Source organism: Chelonia mydas, chromosome 3 (assembly GCF_015237465.2).
Source record: "Chelonia mydas isolate rCheMyd1 chromosome 3, rCheMyd1.pri.v2, whole genome shotgun sequence".
NCBI classification, from domain to species: domain Eukaryota; kingdom Metazoa; phylum Chordata; order Testudines; family Cheloniidae; genus Chelonia; species Chelonia mydas.
Window position 1 is genome coordinate 144,060,930 of NC_057851.1, and position 17,171 is coordinate 144,078,100.

At 58.7% G+C, this 17,171-nt stretch overlaps 1 protein-coding gene across 2 annotated transcripts in view; it reads left to right on the plus strand.

Moving 5' to 3' along the window:
* The window catches only part of CAPN11 (calpain 11), a 29,911-nt gene extending 21,145 nt beyond the window's left edge, over window positions 1–8,766 (plus strand). For both annotated transcript variants that reach the window (XM_027833835.3, XM_027833836.3), the window contains exons 13-22: window positions 150–361; window positions 893–932; window positions 1,322–1,387; window positions 2,237–2,294; window positions 2,403–2,467; window positions 3,597–3,665; window positions 3,780–3,858; window positions 4,437–4,553; window positions 5,918–5,976; window positions 6,579–8,766. In XM_027833835.3, coding sequence (XP_027689636.2) covers window positions 150–361; window positions 893–932; window positions 1,322–1,387; window positions 2,237–2,294; window positions 2,403–2,467; window positions 3,597–3,665; window positions 3,780–3,858; window positions 4,437–4,553; window positions 5,918–5,976; window positions 6,579–6,605 — 792 coding nt within the window. In that variant the 3' untranslated portion in view covers window positions 6,606–8,766. The remainder of the gene's footprint in view (window positions 1–149; window positions 362–892; window positions 933–1,321; window positions 1,388–2,236; window positions 2,295–2,402; window positions 2,468–3,596; window positions 3,666–3,779; window positions 3,859–4,436; window positions 4,554–5,917; window positions 5,977–6,578) is intronic.
* Window positions 8,767–17,171: the final 8,405 nt, after the last annotated feature.

Here is a 17,171-nt window from a genome sequence, read left to right on the forward strand (position 1 = left end):
GGGGTGGGTAGGTTTGATGGGTACCCTCCACCCGAGAGCCATGAGTCCGCAGCTGTGCTGATAATCTAATGTGTCTGGTGCCTCGTGCCCTGGGCAAGTCCTCCCTGCCCATGGCAGGGCTGTTACCCATGGGTGTGTCTGGTCCCCAGGCCCGGGGCTGCCAGAACGTGCACCTGAAGAAGGAGTTCTTCCTGCGGAACCAGTCCCGGGCACGCTCAGAGACCTTCATCAACCTCCGGGAGGTTAGCAACAAAATCCGGCTGCCCCCGGGCGAGTACCTCATTGTGCCCTCCACCTTCGAGCCGCACAAGGAGTCCGACTTTGTCCTGCGCGTCTTCACTGAAAAGCAGTCAGACACAGAGTGAGTCCATATGTGAGATAAGCGGCCGGGTCTCAGCTCAGGCTGTGGGGACACGATAGCCCAGCTCATGCCTGGCATGGCTCGGGTGGTCCCTGGGCAGATCTGGCTGAGTGGGAGGCTTCTCCAGAACATACTGACATAGGGGTGGGGGAAGGCAGTCCCCCCCAGGTTTGGGCATTGGGATCGGAGCCCCACACAATTGCAGGGGAGAGGCCTGACTCTTCCCTGCCCATCACTCCATGTCTGTGTTGCCACGTGTCTCAGTGCTTTGTATCCCCTGGGTGTCTGTTTCCCCCCAGATCAGGGGTAGGACAGGGTCCCCAGGGCATGTTCCTTGGGCCCTTCTCTCCAGGGGTCTCAGAACTAGGGTTTCTCTCCCCAAACCTCCTGGCCCGTCTGATCTAGCCACGCTAGGGGGTACGCCATGCTCACTGCCCCCACAGCTCTCCACGCCTATCAGGACTCCGCTCCGCTCCCCTCCCAGCTGGCATGCTGCCCCCTCCATCACTGTGTCTCCCTTTGTGTCCCCAGGGAGCTAGATGAGGAGATCACCGCGGATCTGCCGGATGAGGTAAGAGGCCACCAAACCCAAGCTAGTGACACCATCCCTGCTCAGCCTGCTGAGCCTATGGGGGTGCAGGGCAGCACAGTGGTGCATGGGGGGAAAGAGTTCCAGCTGGGGGCTGGCTGCATTCATGTGCCCAGTGCTAGTTTGAAATGGCCCCTCGGCCAGAGGACCAACTAGGCTGAGGGGCGCAGAAGGGGGCGCGATTGAGGGAGGAGGGCAGGTGACAGTAGAGAACGGGTGGGGAGCTGAAGGGCAGCTGGAGGAGGGGTGCAGAGAGCTCCCCCTGCTGGTCCTTTTCAGTAGGAGCCTAGGTGCGATGGCAGCTCAGCTTTAGTGGGAGGGGAAACTCCAGAGCTTGTTTAATAACCTGCCCCTGGTTTGCGTCGCCCCAGGAAGAGATCTCGGAGGACGACGTGGACAGCTCTTTCAGGAACATGTTCCAGCAGCTTGCAGGAGAGGTGGGTGCTGCCGCTCTGGGCTCTGTTCATGCCCCCACACCCCTCCGGTGCCCTTTGCGCCAGCAGCAGGCTGGGAGCGTTCTGTGAATCAGAAATTGGGGGGTGGCCGTTGTTGTCTATCCTCGTCAGGATCAGGCCCTGTGGTGCTGGGCGCTGAGCGCGCACGGCTGAGACGCTCCCTGTCCTGAACAGCCCCCAGGCTCCGCAGCAGGGGTGTGGACGTCAATCTCAGGGGTGTAAGAGGCGCGACCCTCACTGCAGCAAGGCTGGGACGCTCTGTACCCAGGTGGGGGCCCCATCACTCAGTGGCTCAGTCCCTCCTCCCCTCTGGGTGTCAGGCGCAACCCGGCTCCATAAGGACTGGGCCTGAGCGTTTATGCCCCACTTTATTAGAGGGCAAGAGCCTGCCCCCATACCCACTGCAGCTTCCCATGGAGGCCCCACAAGCTGCGGGTAGGGAAGTCCTGCTTACCAATGCTCCTAAGTCTTTTTTCCTGCTCCCACTTCGTACCTCCTGCTGCCTCAGTGGAGCTGTGGCGGGGGTCTTGGCCGCAAGACTGGCTTATAACCTATAACCTGGTTTCCTTGGCCAGCAGTGAGGTGCTGCAAACCAGCAGGTCTTCTTCACTGACAGCATAGAGCAGACACGGGCCATCACGCAGCACTTGGGGGGAGGGAGAAAATCCCTGCTTGGGGGTGATGTGACGGGGTCAGAGAGGGGCCCAGGCGCTGCCTGAACCACGCCTGGCACCAGGGAAACCCACCACCCTGGTGTGTGAGCGAGTCTGGGGCAGGTGCCCAGCTGAGTGGAGTGAATGGGTCACCGCTAATCCTCTGCCCTCCCACCAGGACATGGAAATCAGCGTCTTCGAGCTCAAGACTATTCTGAACAGAGTCATCACCAGACGTAAGTGCTGCCCCCGGTCTCTCCCCCATCCCGGACGCTCTCGCTCACTCGCTCCCCTGCTCTGTGACTCATTCTCCCAATAACAGCGTCTCCTTCCCCCACACCCAGACAAAGACCTGAAGACGGACGGGTTCAGTATGGAGTCCTGCCGCAACATGGTCAACCTGATGGACGTATCCCGCTGCGTGCTGCGGGGAGGGAGAGCCTCTCCTATGGGGACCCACCCTTCTGGCAGAGACCCCTTTTCCCGAGGTGGGGGTGGCGGGTGGGTTTGGTAGTTTCAATAGAGGTCCAGCCCAGCATGGCTCCCCAGATGTCTACTCTGTACCCCTCGCCCATGCTCATTTCTTGGGGGGAAGTTAGATCCCGGCTGCAGCAGCACCGTGGGCCCTTGCTCCAATGCCTCTGACCCCCGTTGGCCAGGGTGCAGGCTGGAGCAGCAGGCTTTCTGGAACAAGCTTTCACTTCCTCTCCATGCCCGCTGCCCAGGGAGCTGTGCCTGCTTCAGCCCAGAGCCTGGCCACACTCTTAGTTTCTCTTCTGCCTCCCCATTTGCGAGAGGAAGCATCCCGCCGCTCAGTTCCCTCTATTAGTATATCTCACACACCAGGCTTGGGACCCTTTGCTGCCCAGCAGTGACTTGCTCCATCTCTGGGCTAGGGGCAGACTTCAGGGAGATCCCTGTCCCCAAGGGGTACTGAGTGAGGGTATACCAGGTTCTCACCCAGGCGCCTTCAGTGGAGCAGAGCATTCCCCCCTCCCCTTGTTCTGTCTGACTGCTGGGGTTGGAGGTGGGAATCGACAGCCACTGGTCTGTGCTCCCGGCTCACACTGAGAGTCGCTAGGGCAGTGCCAGGGAGTCATGGTCACTGGGGAGCAAGAAGTAAACACCACCACAGCCCCGCATCCACTGCACCCCAAGATGGATGGGAGCACATGCCAGCCCAGCTCTTAAAGCCACTCTGATCCCAGAGCGCTTCACAAATTGTGTGTACACAGTGTCACAGAAACACAGCCACCTCTGGGGTGGGGCACAACAGCTGTTTAACTGCTGCACAGCATAGCAGCGTGAGGGGATCCTGTGCCCAGTTCATGCAGCAGGGGAGAGAGAGGGGCCAAATGGAACTGAGCAGGTTAGAATTTGGCCTGGCTAAAAGCCCTGTTCTTGCCAAAAGTTTCCTGGGATCTTGAATGAACACAAGTGGCCAGGGCTTCTGCCCTTCCCAACCTCTTCCTGCCCCTCCCTGCACTCAGGGTTACAGACCCTTGGCTGGTCACTTTCTCCTTGACTCTGCTCCCCAGAAAGATGGCAGCGCCCGCCTTGGCCTTGTGGAATTCCAGATCCTGTGGAACAAGATCCGAAGCTGGCTGGTAAGGGGGTGACTTGTGGAGCGCTGGAGCGAGACACACTCCTCCGTGCTGGGGTATGGGGTGGGGGGAAGGAAGTGCCAGCCTGGTCTTCACTTCCCCATTGTGTCATTGCAGACAATCTTCCGCAACCATGACTTGGACTCGTCAGGCACCATGAGCTCCTATGAGATGCGCATGGCTCTGGAATCAGCTGGTAAATCAGGAGGGGATGGGGGAAGGGCCCTGGGCAGGGGTAGGCGGATATGTTGATCTTGGACCCTGGATGAAAGTCCCTTGCAGCTGGATCAAGCCCGATACCCCCCTGGTGCCATCAGCTCAGAGTCCGCCAGCCATGGCATTAGGGTCACACCTGAGATCTGTTCTGGCTTCCCTGTACCCAGTGCCCGGAGTCTGCTGACTGCTCTGCACTGGGGGTACTGTCCGTAATCGTGCGGTCACAGCAATGCTAGTCTGAGTGCCTTGAGACCAGATGAGTCTGGGATCCAGGCAGGGCGGGCCCAACCTCCAGCCACTCCATTGTGGGGCTGGCTTCCTGGCAGAAGGGAATCCAGGGGATCAAGTGGGCTAAGTGTCCCGGCTACAGATTGTGGGAGAGAGCTGTAAACAGAGGGCTAGTGTCCCCCAGCCCATTGGCCTCTTATTCCAGGATGGGCTGGATTCTGTTTCCAACTCCCAGCTGTTGCTGAAACCCAAAGGGTATGGGGCCCTCTTTTTATAGCCCATCCCACGCTCCCCGGGGGACTAACGGCTTCCCCCATCTCTGCCCTCCAGGCTTCAAGCTGAATAACAAGCTGCACCAGGTTGTGGTAGCACGCTATGCCGATGCAGACGTGGGCGTGGACTTCGATAACTTCGTCTGCTGCCTGGTCAAGCTGGAGGCCATGTTCAGTAAGTGTCATCTGTCGAGCACAGCTGCACCCAGCACTCGCCAGGCAGGAGGTGCAGAGGAAATCCTGCCTGCGACCGAAACTGGTAGATCAGGGAAGCCAAGTGGCTTTGCCTGGGCTGTGGGTGGGTTAACATCCCTGTTCACACTGGAGCCTGGAGGAAAACCTTGATTTTAAGCTTCATCTGAAAGAAAGCATTTCCCCTAGTGGGGCTGATGGAGTCAGAGCGCCCCCTGCTGAGTCACTGACATCACCCCCAGCAGCAGAGCCCCGCTGAGGATGCTACTAGGCATTAGGACTGACTTGCTGTCACGGATCCGCAGGACTGATGCTACACCACCAACTTTGGAACAGTCTCTAGGAGGAGCCCCTTCAATGTGCCCAGCCCCCCAGGGGTCTCACTCTTCCTCCCCAGGGAAGCCATGGGGCCTCACTGCCTCCTTAGACTGGACCTCTGGGTCTTCAGCACTCCTGCTTCACCCAGTGATCTCTGATCAGCAAGTCCAGCGGTGATAGACTCCTGGCATAGACTTGTACACTTGTCAGGGTTGAGTGCGCCCCACCAAGCATTTGCATTGACACACAGACAGCATGGTCAAAACAGTTTATTAGTCCACAGGAGCACAGCAGAGGAAGTCCTGGGGGTAGCCTAGAGAGCTGAGGGTTAAAGCATAGTCCATTCTGGTTAGCCCAGCCAAGCTGGAGTGAACCCCTTTGTTCAAGCTCTGTCCAGGTGAGAGCTCTGACTCCTTCCAGCAGCCAACTCTTATCCTCCCATCTCTCCAGTCCTGCTCTGGGCGGGGGGGTGGGGGGAACACACTTCCTCCCTCCCTCTGCGTGGTTGGCTGATAGATGTCAATGTCCCAGTGAGTGGATTTGCCATTGTCTTAGATGCTCCATTGACCTGGGAACTAATCCCCGTCACTTAAGCACTACAGCTATGCCAATGCAGCATTTTAAGTGTAGACCTGCTCTTAGCCTGCTCTGAGAGTCCTTTTTGCACCCACTGGGTTACAATGCAACATAAAGGGGAAACTGAGGCATAAACAGGACTCATAAAAATATTCCCACTTTGTCACAAAGTGCACCCTGGGTTTTCAGGGAGGTCTCCCATCCAATTCCTGATTCAGCCTGACCCTGCTTAGCTTGCAGAGCTGGGCTGGGCTGGTATCAAGTATGGGCTGGCTGTCAGTATTGAGGTGCAGCTGTGACATACTGAAATTGCCCATAATCAGTGGCTCCCACACCATACCACATGACTGCACAGCTGCTAACCCGGGGCTGGGCATTCAGGGGAGGATTCGTGGCTGAGAAGCTTGTGGCAGCTGCCCCCTGAGCAGCTCTCGCTCCTTCTGCCCCCTGCAGGATTCTTCCGCAGCATGGACGCCGAAGGCACCGGCACAGCAGTGATGAACCTGACCGAGGTGAGAGCGAGCCCTGGGCAGCCAGAGGGCAAAGGGAGCTCTCCGGTGGAGCTGGGGAAGCTGGGTGGATCCTGGGGCGTAAGGGGGATCTGGAGAAGGGGGAGCCCTCCGGACTGCTGGGGTAGTGGAGGGAACGAGAGTCCTCACCCAAAAAATGGAGGGGAGGGGAATGGCAGACCCCTCCCGTCCACATCCTCCCTCAGCCAGCTCTCTGCAGCTGCGCTGGCTGCTGGGCAGCATTCCCAGCTCAGTGAAATCCCCAAGAGGAACAGATCCTGCCTAGGGCCTGGTTTCCTCACCACCCCCATCCTCTGTATCTAGGGATGTGCCCAGCCCTGGTGACCATCTGATCCCCTGAAACAGAACAACCAAGGCTTTAACTCTGACTGAGTTGTGGACCAAGCTAGTGGGCTGGGGGAGGATAGTTACTGTAGCCCCTGCCCCTCCAACCCTAGCCCCAGTGTTCGTTCACTGTCCCCCTACTGGTGGCTCAGTCCAGGTGGAAGCCCAGGCTTTGGACCCCCCTCTGTTGCAGTCTGGGGGGGCAGCGGTTTGTGGCTCCCTTTCCCCTCCAGCCCGTTCACTCTTTCCTCTCCCCACAGTGGTTGCTGCTGACGATGTGTGGCTAGGAGCAGAGACAGACCATGCCGGCTGAAACACCCCGATGGGCTGGGACACCCCATAGTGCCTCCCCCTCGGATTTACAGACACATAACGTCCCGTCATCACCCCTGCTCCTTGCCTCTCTATCCCTCTCCCTCACCATCCCACACTGAGCCCATGGCCCTCACCCCACCTCCCAGCAGGACGCACTCCAGCGTCATGTTGCCCCTTTTCAACCCAAGCAGCTAGTCAAAGTTTGGGGCCCTGTGGGTGTTCCAGCTGGGAGTAGAAATTGGTGATAGGCTGATCTCTCTTTGATGTAGTTTTGTTTATTTACAAAGAACGTACAAAGTCCTGTGTCTGTGAAGGCAGAGTGAATTGAATAGCAGGAACCAGTTTCTTTGGTTCACAGCACCAAGATTTATCTTTTCACCTGCACCCCAACCCAAAAACCTCTCCCCCGGTTTCTTCCGGGGTCAGCCACCGTGCTTTTCCTTCTGCCTGTCTCTCTCATTCAGAGTCTGCCACACAGTTTGTGTTATTCCCCCTACACACACGTGCACACCTGCTGACCATACCCAGTTGTACCATCTGCCCACTAGGTGCTAGTTTCTGGGCAGATTATTAGGTTTTGTTTCAGGTGTGACCCCTGAGCTGTCTCTTATGATGGACTTAATTGAGGGACTTATTCATACATCAGTTAGAAGTTTTAACTCAACCCATAACAAGTTCACTGTTTCAATTTGTAACAGTCCCAGTGGCCAAGCCTCTCTAGCTCATTCCTGATTGTGGGCATGGCTTGTACTCTGCAATAGGAGGAGGTGGGAGAGGACATAATGGGGTATGCTGCATGTTGAGTCATTGCACATGGTCTTCAGACCAGCAACTCTAGCTGCATGTAGCGAGGCGCCAGTAAGGGATGGAACTTGACTGCAAGGTGCAGAGTACCTGGCCCCCATGGGGAGGGCGTGGGATCTGTGTCACTTCCTGGGGGGCTGCTCTGGCCCACACTGGCATTGGTGCCAGTTTGACTTTGTGAGTGAATCCCCCCAGGTCTCAGCACTGGCAATCGCAACCCTGCGTCTTTGCTAGGGGCTGGGCTGAGCGGCAGCCAGCATGGGGGTTGCCTCTGGTTAAAACCAAGAAGGGGCACTTGAGAGGAGGGGAGAGATCTAGTGGTTCAGAACCAGGCAGTAGGACTCCTGGGTCCTGTTCCTGGCTCTGGGAGTGGAGTTTGATTTAGGGGTTGGAGGAAGGAGCTGGGAGTCAGGACTCCTGGCAGCCGAGCTGTTCTAAGCACTTACATGCTTATCACCATTGTGCCTGAGCACCTTCTAAACATGGCCATGACCAAAGTATAAAGCCCCCTCGTGGGTCAGGACTCCTGGGTCCTAGCCCACCTGTCACTGACTCGTGTGGCCTTGGGCTAGTCTCTTCAGCTGGTCTGAGCCTTAGACCATGTCTACACTAGAGAGCTTCCGGCAGCACTGCTGTAAGATCTCTCGTGTAGCCGCTCTATGCCGACAGGAGAGAGCTCTCCCGTCCGCATAATAAAACCACCCCCGCGAGCGCCAGTAGCTATGGCAGCAGGAGAAGCTGTCCTGCCAACATAGCGCTGTGCACACCGGCACTTCTGCTGGTGTAACGTATGTCGTGTAGGAGTGTGTGGGTGTTTCTTCACACCCCTGAATGACGTACGTTCCACCGACAAAAGTGGAAGTGTAGACAAGCCCTCGCTCTTCAACCCAGGGTTGCTGAGTGCAAGAAGTTTGTGGTGAATGTCACTCTTCTGCCCCCTGCTGTTGTTTAAGGGGGCAGCATGCCCTATATCTGCCCTAGAGAGAAGTTTAGGGTTTTCTCTCCCCTGTACCACCCCCCGCGCGTCTTGACAGGAACAGGGCTGTGATTCCCTCCCCCAGGGGTGAGTTCCTTTCTTGCCCCCTTACTTCATGTCCCCTGTGCTGCTACTGCAGTGGGGTGGCCCTAGCCGGGGCTCTGTCCAAAGCCCCTGCCCTGAGGCAGGGGTGTGGGCAGCAGCACGAGCGCTTGGCCCTCCACCCCACCCCTTGCCTATGCATCTCTGCAGGATATGGCTGTGGAAATAACCACTTCTGCTCGGCTGGCAGAGCTGCCTCCCCAGCCCCTGCTCACCACGTAGCCTGGATAATAAATAGAGATCTGTACAAACGCAGCCTCTGCAGTGTGTGACTGGGGGCATAAAACTCTCGCAGGGGCACGGATCTACAGCCAGGCCCTGTGCACAGCCTGGGCTGCTGGGTCGAGTAGGGGAGTAGCCCCCATCTGCACTGGAGCAGAGCAAAGAGTCTGTCCCTCCCCAACAGTGTCTGGGGATAGAACATGGGCATTAGCCCTGGGACAGTAGGGGGGTGGCACTGCTCCCTCCCTGCCCATTGTGCCACAGCATCGTGGGTGCTGTCAGAAAGCGCCCCCGACCCATCTCTGCTGAACTGCAGTGGAGGCTGAACTAGGGTTTGGGGCAGGGGACTGGGCCAGTGGTGCAGTGTTCTGAGTGGGCCCAGCTGCCGCAGGGATGAGACACGCAGCTGTGTCAAGGAGAGGCTGAATGGAGCCTGAGTTGCAAGGAGATCCTGCTTTCCAGGTTGCGTGGGAAGGTACAGCTACCGCCTCTTGGGCACACGCAGAGGGGCAGTGCTGTCTGTGGGAGTAACAGGAGGGAGCTGGGGCCTAAGGGGCCATTAGCCTTCTTTCCCCTGGCCCCAAACTGGGGGGGGCAGTCTTGTTCCCCCAGGAAGCTCTGTGGACCAAGGCAGGGCTGGGCTGGAAGGAATCCGCAAGCCCTGGCCACAGCTGCTGAGGGGAAACCCAGCATCTGCCCTAGAGGGCTCTATTGGTAGGGACTAGGGCCACAGATGGCATTTCTGGGGGTGAAGTAACTCTACTGGGTTTCAGCTTTGTGCCCTGCTGTCCCCTGTGTGTGAGGGTGAGATGGGGTGAGGCTGCAGGCCTGCTGTCGCATTAGAAGGGTAGTTAGCTAGGTCCCTGCCCTGAAGCACTGTCTGCCCTATGCCCTGGGTATAATTTCCTGTGGTATTTCTGCCAGGCACTCACTAGGGGGAAGTACAGCTCCTCTCCACAGCCCGCCTGGCAAAGTCCTCAAGTGCCAGCGGGCCGTGCTCCAGCCGAATGGTGCTGCTGGCTCCACGCCTGGAAGGAGCCCGTGTTGTAGTCAGCAGAGGGGCTCTGGGTTTGGGAGACCGGGAAGCATCTGGCGAGTCAGGCTGGCTGGGCAGCACCACCCTCCTGTGCTGGGAGCCCAGCCCAGCCGCCATCCGGTGCAGTCATTTCTCACCTACGGGAGTCACTGGAGGGGAAACGCAGCAGCTCTTGAGCGAGTGCCCTGGGGAGCCTGCTGAGTCGCTGCAGCATTTCTTCGGGGGGTTGGGAACCAAACCAAGCTTCCTACCCGGATAAGCCCACTGGGCCAACAGCCCATGAATTGAAAGCCAGGCTCCATGCATGTTTCCATTTAGATGTCTGGGTCAACGTCCCACCACGTCCTGGATGCCATTCACCTCCAGGGAGCCAGCCTGCTGTGTGGCTGAAGTGACCGTCAGTGTCTGGGTAACACGTGTTGGATTGTCCACCCCACAGAGACCTCAAGCAGGAATAACCGAGAGGGCTGCAGGCCAGGGGTGAGGGATGTTGGCAGAACTGTGGGCGGGGGGGGGGGAGGTCCCAGGCTGGAATAGCAGGGGGCTGCAGAGCTGGCTAAGGGAACATAAAGCAGGATTCACCATTTCCCCTGAAGCAGCTGGCGCCCTGGACTAGGAAGAGGCTGGGCTGCGGGCCATTTCTGCATACTCTGTGTGTGTCAGTGTGGCGGTCACTGTTTATTCCTGAGAGACAAGGTAGGTGAGGTCATATCTTTTAGTGGAACAACGTCTGTTGGTGGAAGAGACAAGCGTGTCTCTCTCAGCACCAGAAGTTGTTCCACTAAAAGCTATGACCTCACCCACCTTGTCTCGCTCCTATCCCGGGCCCAATACAGCTACAACAACTGTTTATTCCTGGCATTTGTCAGCACAAAAAAAGTCCGTGCTTGCCACGTGCAAGTCTGAGCCCGGGGTGGGGGGGGCACATCCCTGGAGAGCTAATGTGGGCCAGGGTTGGCAATAGCCCCCTATTAAATAGACATTGCACAGCTTCTCTGGGTTCAAACAGCCTGGCCACCTGAAAAAGCCCTCATATAGCCCAGGGCTACCAGGCACATCACAGAGCACCCATATGTTTTGTGACAAGGGGCTGTTCCTTCAGCTTCTCTTGGCATTTCCATCCATTGTGCTTACGTGGGGGGGCAGGGGGGGAGGGGAATGCTCAGACAGCATAGGGTTAAACATGCAGAGGGAGGGAATGGAGTGGAGACAGGCCTGCAGCTCTGGGGCTCTGGCCCTGGAAAGGAGACCACACAAGGCACGGCACTTGACCCTAGGTAGGGATTTTGGGAGGCCAGAGAATGCTGCTACTTCCTTTGAGATGGCGCAGGTCACAGCTGGATGCAAAGAGCTTCCAGGCAATCCTCACAAAGGAAGGAGATGGGGAGGAGGTCCTTAGCCTGTATTGCTCAAAGCAGAGTCCGTGCTTGGCTTCTGCTGGTGGAATGGCTGCTCGTACCCAGATAGGGAGTCCTGGCCCAGCCCTCCTTGGAGCAACCCTCACTGAGTGTGAGTGAGGTTAGCGCTTGGGAAAGGAGCTAAGAGCACTTGCAGGGGCTGCTGTCCCTTGGGCTCCCCACTCCCGATATTCAAGCAGGGGCTGCTGTCCCTTGGGCTCCCCACTCCTGATATTCAAGTTGTGCCGGAATAGTGCACACAGCTTGGTGGGGTCTGTTCACTGAGCGAGCTGCAAGCTCTTGTGTGCTGTGCTGGGAGGCACAGCCTGAGAAAAGTGTGTCCTGGCCACAGCTTCCTCCATCCCCCGCTCCTCTGCTCCCCGCCCCCCCCCCCCCACTCCCCCCCAGCTTTCCTCACCGCTTGGAGCTAAGCACCTCCAGGAAGGTTCCCTTTGCCTGAAGGGCAGCTGCCTGACTGGCTGAGCTCCCTGTGCGTGTGTGTGTCACCGGAGTCCCTGGGCAATGCTCTGGAACTGCTCCCCATGAAGCCAGTCAGGACTCTGGTGAAGTCTCCTCTCTGTGAGCAGACTGTCTGCAGGGCAAGAAGCTCACACGGCTTCCACCTTCCTGGGTCTGACCTTGGAGCATTCAGCATCCTCTGCTCTCCGTGCGCTTCCCACAGCGAGTCTGTCTTGGCGGGGTCCTGGGGAAGCCAGAGGGTCCTGCACCCCAACTCCGCAGTCAGATGTGACTTTCAGCCAGCCAGTAAAACAGAAGGTTTATTAGATGACAGGAACATGGTCTAAAACAGAGCTTGTAGGTACAGAGAACAGGACCCCTCAGCCGGGTCCAATTTGGGGGGCAGTGAGCCAGACAACCATGTCTGCACTTCACTCCTCATCCCCAGCCAGCTCCCAACTGACTCATCCTCCAGCCTCTCCTCCTCTGGGCTTTCCCCTTTCCCAGGCCAGGAGGTCACCTGATCCCTTTGTTCTCCAACCCTTTAGCTCTCACCTTGCAGAGGGGAAGGGCCAGGCCATCAGTTGCCAGGAAACAGGGTGTCGGCCATTCTCTATGTCCAGACCCCTGCACACACCTGCCCTCTAGGGCTCTGCAATGATCATACACCCTTACCCCACCACCTAGATACTTAAGAACTGCATAGGGGAAACTGAGGCACCCCCACACTATTCAGAGGAAACATTAAGAACAGTCCCACTTCGTCACATCATGTAAGGGGCGGCACTGGCCTAGAACCCCCCAACCCCCCTGTGCAGCTCATTGTCTCCGCACGCTGGCCATGCTGTCTCTGTACAAGGCTCAAAGGGGCCTCTCAGCTGGGCCCCATTGGCAAGCGGGGGGGGGGGGGATGGGACAGTGGGGGCTGGGAGTTGAGCAACAGTGACCAGCTGACAAGCAGAAGAAAATCAGAAGCAGAAATGGCTTTTATTGCTCTCCCAGCTGTGGGGACTCATCACTGACACAAAGGGCCCAATTGTGGGGCACCCTCTGCCATTGGGCTGACAGGTGCCCCAGGCTTAGCGTCATTGACCAGGCCTTCTGGGCAGCAACTGGTGGATCATTCCCATGTAGCAGCTAGCCAGGCTGGTGCGGGGGGTGAGGGGGCAGCCAGCTGACGTCTCACTACCTCAGAGGATGCTGCTTACCCAGGGACCTCATGTTCCAAGGGGGGCAACAGGGAGGCCCAGCTGGGCCCTGCACCCCACCCCATAGCAATTCCAGTGCATAGGGGCCAGGGTGTTAGCCACCCCTTGATGGATTCAACCCACAGGCTCCCTTAGCTATCACTACCACAGAGCCACCACTGCCAGCTAGAGGTGGCATTCACACTCCTGCCTCCCCCTGCACCTTGGGGACTGCCATGTGCAGGTGTAGGGCAGACAATTTGTGCCCAGCCTGCTCTGAGATCAGCCAGCAAGGGGCACTGTGGGGCAGCTGGGAGGTCAGAGCTGCTCAGCGGGCAAGGAGAGCGAGGTGTGGCAGGAGGTGATTGGAGCCACTGAGCGGACAGAGTGCAATGGGGTGTCTGGAGCTGCTCAGCAGGCAGGGAGCACTGCAGCAGTAGGGGGCAGTGAGAGCTGCGTAGCAGGCATGGGGTGGCCTAGGGCAGTCAGTGGGCAGGGAGCACTGGGGGGGGTCAGTGTGGCCCTGCAGGAAGGTTGGTAGAGGTCAGAGCCACTCAGTGGGCAGGAAGCTGGGAACTGTGACCAATGGGAGCTGCAGAGGCAGCGCTTGCGGGGGCTGCACTGACAGGTGCAGGCAGCACATGAAGCCCCCTGCCCCTCCCCAGGGCCACAGGGACATTCCAGCCGCTTCTGGGAGCGGCGCAGGGCCAGGGCAGGCAGGGAGCCTGCCTTAGCCCTGACCCCGTCGGGAGCCCCCTCCCGCACCCAAACTCCCTCCCAGAGCCTGCAACCTTCACCCCCTCCTGCATCCCAATCCCCTGCCCCAGGCTCAGCCCGCAGTCCCCTCCCACACTCTGAACCCCTCGGCCCCAGCCTCCAGCCCAGAGCCCACACCCCCTCCCAAACCCCAGCCCCCTGCCCCAGCCTGGTGAAAGTCAGTGAGGGTGGGGGACAGCGAGCAACAGAAGGAACCGGGGGGTGGATTGAGTGGGGCGGGACCTCAGAGAAGGGGTGGGGCAGGGGCGGGGCCTTGGGGAAAGGGTGTGGTGGGGCAAAGGTGTTTGGATTTGTGTGATGAGACAGTTGGCAACCTTAATTACTGCCATTACTAATCCTTCATCCTGCCATGAGTGCAGGGGGCTGGACTAGAGGACCTTGTGACGTCCCTTCCAGAACTATGATGCTATGATTTGGAAATGGCAGAAAAGGGGAGCTTACCTTCTGTGGCCTGAGGAAGGGGGTGCTCCCAGAGGCCAGGATTCCCCCAGATTGCAGGGGGGTGTTCCCATGGGCTGGGATTCCCCAGTCTACCCTGGGGAAGCTGTACTCACCAACAGTCTGCATTGGGATCAGATGGCAAAGGGGGACTCCACCCTCAGGTCAGGAGTCCTCTGGGGAGGGGGCTGTTTCTTAGCCATTCCTTCCTATGGTCCCCACTTCCCAGCCCCTTTGCCCCTCTGTCGGCTACCAGTGCCTCTCCTTGAGTGACTCCCTCCCTGGGCCCAGCTTGGCCCAGAGCCTAGCTCAGCTTTGGGCCCATCACTGGCAGCCGAGGCCTTCCCAGTCCTGTGAGCATTAGGCCTGCACAGTCGCTGCGCCACTTCCTCCAACGGGGCCCTGGGCCAGGAGCTGCCTGAGGATCTCTTCTCTTGGAGCCAGCAGCTTCAGAATCTGCCCTGCCCTTAGGGACTGGCCTCCCCATCAGGTCCCTAGCATTTGTTTTCAGTGCCAGCTGCTCCTGTCTGTCCTGCCCCCCTCCCCTTTGCCAGCCCATCGGGTGCCTCTGAGTGAGGGGAAGGCGTGGGGGATTCGCAATCCATGCCCACCTGGCCCTACCAGCTGCTGCTGCCCGTAGCAGGCAGGCTCTCTGGCCCGCTCTCCCCATCAGATGTGGGTTTCGCTCTCCTCCCAGGCCCGCGGCTGCAGGAATTCCAGACCCACTGGCACAAAGGGGCCTTTGTTGGGGGGAAGCACCCTGGATGCTGGCTGCTGCTTCTCAGAGCTCAGCCGCTGCTCCTGGCAATCATCTCACGACAGTCAGCCTGGGGAGAACTGCCTGGGGGGCGGGGGGGGGCGACAGACTGGAGCCTGGGGGCCTCTGTATACCCAGAGCAGGCACAGCCTGGGCAGCAGCAGGACTCAAGCGTCGCTGCCACGCTGCAAATGTGCCTCAGCCCTGCCCTGGAGGGGAAGATGGGGGTTCAGTGTCTATGGTCCAGCCGGTCCTTGGCCTCTCTGCAGGGGCTGCCCATGAATGATAAGAATGGGGGGGTTTGGCATGGGGATCCCTGGTCACCAAATATCCATCACGTGCTACCAGCCTGGCGGGGGCCTTGGGCCTGGTGCTCTATATGGGAACTACTCAGTGTCCCAACCCCCTGAGCCTTCTGGTCCCCTCTCCACCCCCCTCCTGTTCCCAGAGCCTCGCCAGCCTGTGCCAGGGGATAGACCCATCGCTGGGACAGCAGCTCAATGAAAATACAAGAGCAGCCCCCCTTCCCCCCCCACAGTCCCTTGGGAAACACCAGCAGCTCCTGGGGGGCCGCCACATCCCTGGCACAGCTCAGAACGGCACTGCTTGTCTTCTGTGGGCTAGGGGGCAGCAATGGGCCCAGGCCCCCCCCTGTGCGGAAGGGGAAGTCAATGGAGGGGCTGGCTGGGGGGATAGTCTGAGTACAGCATTTTGGGGGGACGTCTGGAGGGAGGGATGTGATCCAGATGACAGGAGAAGAGGAGTTTGGCTGCAGCACTGGGGATGGACAGGAGGCAGGGTTTCTGGGAGGCAGCAGAGGAGGCTGCAGGCTGCAGGGATGGAGAGAAGAGCTCTGCTTTGGTGACCGCGTCTGGAACGCAGGATGGCGGGCAGCTGTTGGACCCTGCCCACACCAAACAGCTGCCATCTCGGTACCAGCAAAGCGGGGGGAACGGGCGGGGCCTGGCTCCCTCCAAGCCTCCCGACACACTCCATTATCCAAACTATAGTCAGAAAACCCCCTCTCCGAGAATGACTATCCCACATTCTTCCTGCTCAGGGGGCTGTGGACTCAGTTGTCACTGTCCCGCCTTTCCCCTCCCCTCCCAGCACAGCGCTGCTAAGGCCTGCCAGCAGCTGCTGCCCAGGAGAATGCCCCCTATCAGCTCTCAAGAAAGGCTTGGATCTCAAAGAGCACACTCCCTCTCCTCCCAAAGCCAGGACACAGAACCCCAGAGCCGGTCTGGGGAACCCTGCCAAGCTTCCCTGCTCGGGGACTGGCAGCATGGAGCTGAGCGAGCCCTGTGCCAGTCTCCAGCAGAGGTTGGGCTGGCTGGTGGAAATTCATCCTGCTGGATGTCTCCCCCGCACACCAAGGAGAACTCTGCTCGGGCCAGTCAACTGCCCGCAGGAACTGAGGACTGGAGCAGGCCCTTGCTCACCCCATGTCACAAATCCCAGAATTTCCCACTTGCCACGCTCCCAGCATCTCACCTGCCGAGGTGCAGGGAGCAGAGCTGTATAGAGTCTTGCTACATGATTTCTGACACGCAAGGGCTGGGGCCACTGAAGAGCCAGCAGGTTCCCACTCCCCTGTACGCACGCTACCCTGGCCTTCCTTCCCCACCTCAAGCCAGCCTCCCCCAGCTCCGTATGGTCAGTGACACCACCTGCCATCCGCTTTGTGTCTAATCTCCTGAAGTGCCTCCTGTCGGGGACTGATGCAGATCATTCATCTTGTCGCTTTGTTGTTCCCTCCATAATGGCTTCTCCCTCCTGCTCTCTGTGTCTATCACCACTGTTTCTGCAAAGGCAATGGTATCGGGGGGCAAAGGTCAATGCTTTGGACTAGCCAGCCTCCTCCTCACCTTCCTTGCCTGATCCCTGAGTCCAGCTCCTGCTTTGTCTGTACAGATTGTACTCACTCTATTTGCATGAATCTAGCCTGCTAGGTACAGTCCCAGCCGGAGAGGTTTCTTTGCGGGTTAGTGGCAGTCTAGTATCTGGAGTCAATGAGAGCAGCTGAAGCTACAATCTGTTCCCTTCCAATGTGCTGAATTCTGCAGCACTGGCCCTTTAAATGTGCCTTCTTAGGGGCCGCAGGCCAGGAACCTTCTCCCTGTCTCTAGGAGGGGGCCGTGGAGCATTTCTCACTGACAGTGAGATGCTGGCAGGCTCTGTCCCTTGGGCCTGCTGTTTCTGCACATGGCTTGTGGGCTGTGACCTCACCCTTATCCGGCAGGAAGAGGGGTTGGGCCGCGGGCAGTCCAGTTCTCTTAGGGTTTGGGATTCTTTCCTGTGTTTGGGGTTACAGCTGTCTTGCCCCAGCCACCCTCACTCCCAAAGGAAGCTGCTCCCAGCAGGGGACATAGGAACGGGCACT